The 8,443-nt window shown below is 38.0% G+C and overlaps 1 protein-coding gene across 1 annotated transcript in view; it reads left to right on the top strand.

Annotated features, from left to right (window-relative positions):
* The window catches only part of LOC122804254 (cytosolic phospholipase A2 zeta-like), a 1,019,603-nt gene extending 1,013,230 nt beyond the window's left edge, over positions 1 to 6,373 (top strand). The window contains exon 20 of the mRNA XM_044074015.1: positions 5,963 to 6,373. Within this exon, the coding sequence (XP_043929950.1) occupies positions 5,963 to 6,174 (212 nt within the window). The 3' untranslated portion in view covers positions 6,175 to 6,373. The remainder of the gene's footprint in view (positions 1 to 5,962) is intronic.
* The last annotated feature ends 2,070 nt before the right edge of the window (positions 6,374 to 8,443 follow it).

Genomic DNA, 8,443 nt, shown 5'->3' with positions numbered 1-8,443 from the left:
ATATTTTGAACAGCAATACACAGTCCAACAACATGCAGGGTTGATTGATGGCAACAGGCCATCAGGTGTGGATGTATGAACAGGGCAGATGCATCAACATACATGCAAATATGTATGAACAAACAGGACAAATGTCCAGGGGTGTTAATTGTGATTGCACATACCAATTTCACGTGGAATGGATTATATGTGGTTATAGGGTAGGGTGAAGAAAATTTAATTAACAACTTCAAATACCAATACATATGCTGTACATTTCTAATAGCTGCAGATATATACACACTACAGTTCTGCCTACAGTTTCCTATGTGATAACTACTTCAAGTTGGTGATAGGAATGTTACTGCTACATCAATATACATTTTCATTTTTATTCATACACATTCATATCTGGCTCTGTTCAGCTACATCATCCTGCTACATTTGCTTTATATAGCTATAGACAACTGTGGATGTTTGGTATTTCAGACAACCATACTATCTGCATATTGCAGACTGAGAGCAACATATCCAGATTTTGGGATACACATTCCAGCTGCGGTACCGTTTTCAACACATGTTACTGTTTGGTTCTGCCTGTCACATTCATTTCATTCTGTACTGACTGCAGTATACTTTATTCAGGAGTTATTACTACTTTATTGGTGGATTCATAACTCTTTCTCACACTCTCTCACTTGTTTTATTTTTACAATTCAGGATGGTACTTAATTCTAGGCTTTATTGACATGTTTTACCTGTAGTTATAACAATCCTTTCCAACAGTCTCACTTCTGTCATGTTTCTGTATTTCAACAGGGATATATTTCACATGTGTTTTACCCAGCTTCTGCAGCTGTACTTTTCAGCCTGCTGCAGGTTATGTACTATTATATTACAGGTGGGACATCTTTATTTCAGACTTGTTTCATTTTTATGTTTGGATTACAGGCTGCATCACACTTTTGTAATCAAGCAATACTTGCAAACCCTCTTACACTGTTACTTGCACATTTTATTAATTATTGACTACACTGCACTCTTTTGCTAACTGTCATACTTATATATTTATTTACAGTTACAGAGAGAGAATTACTGACCTGCCTGGTGGTGCAACCATGCCAGCCTATCGCCATAGGCTCTATGGTTCGCAGAATGGACTCCTGCAGCTGTAATATAAATAAAGTAATATTGGAATACACATCTCCATAATATCAGCTAGGTTAATTTCTTACATAAATAATTGCATGTAACTTACTCAGTAGTGGGGCGTTGGGCATTTGCCGGGCCTCCTGGATCCAACGGTTCAGTTGGTCCTGCTTCTGTCTCTTCAGGTCCGCATGGTGGTGATGGACCTGATCACCAGTCCTTGGTATCCCTGTGGCACTGGTGAGATCATGAGCCAACTGGTTCCATGCCTCAGCCCTATATGCTCCCCACAGGACCTGGCCCTGCATGAGTTGGGCCTCATGATTATGGACAAGGAGGCAAACCATATATTTGGACTCCTCAATGCCCCACCTCTGTGCTTGGAAGCAACTACCCTCACCTACACCTGACATTCTGGCTGCAAGTTCGTTCTACAATCGGTTATGCTGTGTATTCCCGCCTATGGGGCTTATATATGCCGTTTTTCCCGCACTTATCTGTGATTGGCCATTTTGGAATTGTATCAGCTTCACAAAACCTGCTTTGTCATGCTCCTCTTTCTATTCATTCCTATATATATGCTATTACTGCATTTCTAAGTGCAACTGTCATGGCTTAGTGGTTCAGTACCTTGACTATGGTGCATGGTATCCTGGGTTAGAACCTGGCCACTGCTTTTTATATTTTATGACTGTCTACACAGGCTAGGAGGTGTGTCTTTGTAAAGGCAGTTTTGTTACAGCTTGCTCAACGTTGCCCGTTGGTTAGCTTGTTGGCATGGCACGCAGCTCCATGCAAACGGGTTATGCTGGTTTACGCGTCATTTGGCTATCAGCACGCATATTACACTCAGCTCAGCTCTGGGCACACAGTTTCAGCATGTTAAAATGCTGCTCAACCCTGGGGACTCATTTTACACCTGTTAAAACACTGCTCACCTACAGGCAGATGTACTCAACTTGTTAGACTGTAGCTCAGCTATAGGCACATCTGACATATTTTTTTTTTATTATCTCACATTTCTTCAAAATACATGGCCCATTTCATTACATTTTACATAAAATATAATTTTATATGTGTACATATATGTCTGGGACTTGTTTCGTGCTTATTTCACTAAAAATAAAAATTGATGTTGTGGGGGCTCGAACCATGACTGCCTGCTCTTCAGCAGACATCTCTACTGCTATGCTATTGCTTTTTGGCTTACTTTGCATATGTAGTTCTTATATGCTTTTCCACTGACTGCTAACTGTGGCTAAGCTACGGGCACGCCCGCGCAAACGAGTGCACTCACAGGCAAACATCTTTACAATTAAAAAAAAAATGATAAGGTGTTCATTTCTACATTTTATGTTCGTAGTCTGTGGGGGCATGTGTTGTGTTTATTCACATTTACACGGACTCTGTCGTGGGGGTTTACTTTCGGGACTTTTACTCTTCTGGGGGCGTGTCCGTTTGCAGGGCTTGGCCTACGGACACGCCCCCTACTGTCTTCCATGGACCGTGTTAGCCTTAGGTGTGATTCAGCATGCCCTCATGCATATGCATGACATGCTGACGTCACATCGTTTAACTGCAGCTTCCGTGTAAGCCTTGTAACTCTTACACGGAGGCTTTGTGAATCCTGCCCACAATCTAAATAAGTATGGGCCTAGGCAAAGCCTTGTTGGACACCCTGACTGTAACCAAGAATTTCACCAGTCCAATTCCTGTATGATACTTGACATGTCCTATTTGTAAGCCATGCAGCTATCCATCTTATCAAGAGTGCATCAAAACTTAGTTGTTCTAATTTATTGATCCGTGTTTTGTGTATGACCCTGTCAAATGCTAAAGTTAAATCTATATAAATTATGTCATAGCAGAATTTTTCATTTATAGATGCTATTATATTGGTATAGATCATCATATTACAGATGGTAATAGATCTATTTTCATCATATGCATGCTGATATATTAGATTAAAAACAGCAATTCCAAAGAAGTAACTGTTATACTAATTCCAAACTAACATAAATAAACAGATAACATGGCTTAAAATTTATTAAAAAATAATAATAATACAAGCTTTCACATTCAAAAATGCTTCATTGGGTATAAAAAATCCCAACCAACAAATATTTAAATAGTAAATAATTAATTATCTGGTCAGTGATGCAAGCCATGTAACTTGAAGACCGGTTTTAAAGAGCAAGATTCATTTAAGCCTGGTTCATTCACAGCATTAAAACTTAAAATCTAACAATACCAAATTTACAAATTGTTGGATAAGGAATAAGTAGTACACTAAACTGAAAACCATGTGTCTCACCCTTCTCAAGGATGTGCTTAGCTAAAGCATTAGTGAAAACACTTTTTCATTGTCATAGATATGTCTGATGGTTCTGCCAAAATGAAAAGCTGTGCATAAAACAGATATCAAATTTGAAGATCCACAGTCAGCAACAAACTGAAAACAATAAACTTCCCTAGTTACCAGATGCTTAAATGAAGACAAAGTATTAATATACTGACAAAAATTATAATTCATACAAAAAAAGATCCAACTCTTATGATTATTCCCTGATTGGGCACATCCATCTTAGTCTGTTTCTTTCTATTACATAACTGTCTTCTGAGGTTGAATTTGTTCTTAAAAACGATGCTGGATGATACCCCAACCAAATTTTTCACCTTTGAGGTTTATTATTAATATTTTGAAGGAAAATTGGTTAATTCTGAGGTCATCTCCTTTTTAAATCTGCCAATAATTGTTTCATAACCAATATCAAGTAAACTGAAGTTAATGCATAATAATTTAATCTTAAAAAAATAAATAAGTAAATATTTTACATCACATTGTAACTGGTAGCAAATCTGAGACACTGGGGCTGGCCATGGTGGATAAATAACTGAGACCAAGTAGTAATTTCCTGCTTTCTTGGGCTGGAAAACTACTACCAGGTGATGGTATCACTGGTATCAGGGTGCAAGACAAGCAGCAGTATACATGGTTCATGGAAGAGGGGACCGACAGGAAATGGAAAAATAATGATATATGGACTGTCAGTAACATGGATGGCTAGAAAATAACTTTCTGGATGGGATAGAGTAATGTTATTTGCTTGCATATGTAATGCTCACCACTACCCCAGTAATCAAGGAGCCTCAATCCTCAACACTGGCAACAGTGGGGGATGTAAACACTGGGAGGATGACAAGTACACACACAGTAAAGTGTACTTTCCCTTAAGAGCACACAGAAACCACAGTCAGTCTAGGGTTGGTTTCTCCCTCTTTCTCCAGATACCCAATAAGGCTTCCTACTGGCACAGCTATGAGGTCTCAGCTGAGTGGCCAAGCCAAGACCTCCAGCACCCTCCCTGTCCAAACAGTGCTTCGTGTCCCTGCCCAAGTAGCTGACACACACACTCTTTGAGATTTGATTTATATACAAACACAGACACACCTGGGAAAGGCTGGCACAGGTATACTAGCTATGTCCCCTTTTGCCCAGACTATAAGGTAGTTTTCACTGCCACCAGCCACTACTTATCAGCTACTTTAAGGCCTTTAGCAAAGGGTGTCCAATCTTACTGTGTAATGTTACTATTAATCCAAATGGTAGTTTTACTAAGAGCAAAGCTATTAAGAGTGGCCTGCCCAGTGTCACCAAATAGATATGTAAGTACTCCGAGCTTAAATATCTCTAGACAGACCAGTCACAATTGAAAGGTTTAAATATATTTAATAATAAATAATAAAAGAATAAGACAATACTAAATATGTATTCAGAGTGACATCAGAGTTCAAAATCACAGGACATGTTTAAAATAACATTGCAGAAAAGTCTGAAATAAATACAGAAAACATCTAAACTAATATTTACTATATTCCTTACTCACTCTAAAATAAATTATTGTAGCCAAGTTAACTTACAGCAAGACAAGGCAGATGTGGTGAGTGGGTTTGCCCAGCTGATGCTGTCAGGTCAAAGACAAATACAAAATGCCCCTATCTCTCTCTCTCACAGACTTTTTAAATTCATCTCAAATATTACTGCTGGGGTAGCTGACAGCATGACATCACTTTTTGTCATCTCACTTTAGTTCCCAAGCTAAACTCTCATTGTTAGAAACTACCAGCATTTAGCATCTCCCTGTCAAAACACATAAACAAGAACCCTTCTAAAATCTTTGCAACTGCTGGAAGACATCAAACAAAAAAAACTTAGAAGGCATCCTGTCTCATTACTGCATTGAAACCAACTTTTATGGTACAGTTATAAAACAATTTAATTTAAACCCTTTTTCTGAAGTTTTGCAAGTTAACCTTCTATGTTCCATTTCTACTGCTAAACTATATTCATTTACACAGTTACAATAGTGTATATACAGTTCTGTTCTTTTCCAGTAGGGTACACTGTGGATACATTTTTAAGCTGAGCACTATACAAAATAGTTCTTCAGCACACATATCTGTACAAACCATCCTATATGACAAACAGTTCTAATACATTTGTAACACAAGCATATGAATCATCTTGATATTCGGAAATGACACACAACCACTTACACAATTCCAGATAGCTGGGCTGGCAGTATCTCCTTCTGTCACACTTCTGTATAAATCATATTAATATTCACAAATGACATATAATTATTTATAACATTCCAAATAGCTGAGCTGGCAGTATCTCCTTTCATGACAGCATCTTCCAATGTGAAAAATTCCATAAAACAAAATGCAATTGGTATGAACATGAGGAAGTACACCTAGCATTATATGTCTGACTGATTACATCTAGCCCTTCTACATAGCACAGCATAAATATTTTTCTTTTTGTTTTTAGGACTCAAACGCCAGTCACCTGAAGAGAAATCCTATGGAGACTTTAACATTTACACTAAGGATTCTCCTTACAAGACTCTGAGATTCACTTACACCCCAGAAGACTTCAACAGGCTTGTGGATGTAAATCATTACAATGTATGCAACAATAAGGAGACCATTCTGAAAGCTTACAGACTTGCCATGACCAGAAAACAAGAGCAAAAAAAGTGAAGAATGGTAGTTGAACCTAATGTGATGAACCAAAGGCCATGTGATATGTTGCTTAAAATAATTATTTCTCTTACTGAATACCTACTTTTGTTTTGTAGAGTTACTACTACTTCAGTCAGTTTAAATTATCAAGCATGTCCAACATTAACTGGAATCTTTCTAGGCAGCATATTTTACTTGAATAAAATTTAAATTTGAATGCCTTTGGAATACCTTTTTATTATTTCATGAAAATTATATTACCCAGGCTTTTTTATTGGAACTAGATAAACAATTTCAAGCGAAATTTTGACTCAGCTGTAAGTGTAAGTTTGCTTGGTAGCCCTGAGAAAATGTTTTTTACCTCTTTTTGGGTTATGCTTGTTATCTATAAATGTCAGATTGATATTGTATCCAAAAGTAAAAAACTAAAGTAAAAAACTAATAAATGCAATGGGTGATACTACAGAATGCATGCAGACATGTGTTCAGTGTGTGTGTGTATGTGTGTGTGTGTGTGTGTGTGTGTGTGTGTGTGTGTGTATATATGCATGTGTGCGTATGCGTGTGTGTGTGTGTATGTGTGTGTGTGTGTGTGTGTGTGTGTGTGTGTGTGTGTGCGTACGTATGTGTCTACACATCTGAACCTTGTCATGGGCTGGTGCCCCATCTTGCACTCTTCACCACCATAATAGACTCTAGCTTCCTGGTAGCACAAAATAAACTAGAATGAGTGTTGCAAAATTATTAAATGAATCCAATTCATGATAAAAGCCTACTTAAGTATGGGTGCATAAAACTGATTATAGACAGTTTTAAAAGAGTACACCAGACTTCCAACTACATATTTTTCGGGACTATATTATAAGATCAACAGTTGAAAACATCGAACAACATATGGTCAACACCATATGGTTGATATCTTCCAACTTCGACCTTATAAAAAGACAAAAAAAAAAAAAAAAAAAAAAAAAGTACCCTAACGGGTTTAAGCAGGGGGGAAAGCCCTTATGCACCCCCCACCCCCCACCCCCGCTACTTAAATATACCAACTCTGAGACCACACTACATTGCAGTAAATGGAAATCTCCCCTTACGGAGATTTCTGTTTACACGCTTGAGATTCTTAACGTTCGATATTCTCGTGCCGACAATGTCAGATTCTACATTGTCGGCTTTCAAGAATATAATATAGACCCTACTTTTCATACTCTGAACTATTTTCATAAAAAAGACCTACATTTAAAGTGCTATCATTTCTATAATGAAACACATTTCACAAATACCACCTTTCCTCAATGCTGATCTTAAATATAGGCAAAATATACAATTGAGAGCCAGCTGTCTATTTCTTCTTCTTCTCACTATTTATTAATATAGAGATTTATGTGACTTTATAATCACCATCACAAGTATTTTTCCATAGTCTACGTGTCTCTGCCACTTAATCCATAATAAATCAGTAAGGCATTATGTGACCAACTGATGTCACAGCAGTGATCTGTGGCATCATGCTATCAGAATCCATCAAAAGTGTATAGACTATTTAGTGGTGTATACTGGGGTGGCCACAGAGGTGCAGCGGTTAGTGTTGCTGCCTCACAGCAAGAGGGTCTCTGGTTGGATACTTGGCTGGGGTGCCTTCTGTGCAGAGTCTGCATATCCTCCTTGTGGTCGTGTGGGTTTCCTCTGGGTTCTCCGGTTTCCTCTCACATCCCAAAGACATGCTGTAGGTGAATTGGACACTCTGAATTGGCCCTAGGCATGAGTGCGTGCATCCGTGTGTGTGTGTGTGTGTGTGTGTGTGTGTGTGTGTGTGTGCCTTCTGTGGAGGGTTGGGCACGGGGCTGGCAACTTGACACCATAAAAAACTCCACTGCCAATCATGAGTGGACAGGTGGCCCACTGTGGTGACCCCTAACTGGGAAAAGCTGGAAGAAGAAGATACCCGCAGTGGTAAAGAATATAGTTTATATTATTTTGTGTTACGAGGATGACATGAATAAATAGAAATACAAGGTGGAATAAGACTGAATACTGAAACAAAGCAGACCGCTATTGCTGCATACCTTTATTCCATTATAGTTTTAGCAACTAGGCAAATGGCTTTAAGGAAATTAAAATTAGTCAGCATGTTTCCTTACTTTAATATCATCCTTCAAAAAATAACTAAACCTTCATTGCACTTTAAGGACATGTTTCTTAATTACAGAAAGTTCTATATACCAGAGGAGAATATCAATAAATACATTTTAAATAAATAGAATTATTTTTGGTTGAACCTTTTTAA

Source organism: Protopterus annectens, chromosome 6.part0 (assembly GCF_019279795.1).
Source record: "Protopterus annectens isolate FY-2018-M chromosome 6.part0, PAN1.0, whole genome shotgun sequence".
In the NCBI taxonomy this organism is placed as follows: Eukaryota; Metazoa; Chordata; order Ceratodontiformes; family Protopteridae; genus Protopterus; species Protopterus annectens.
Note: the sequence above shows the minus strand (reverse complement) of the source record. Positions and strands in the feature narration are given on the sequence as shown.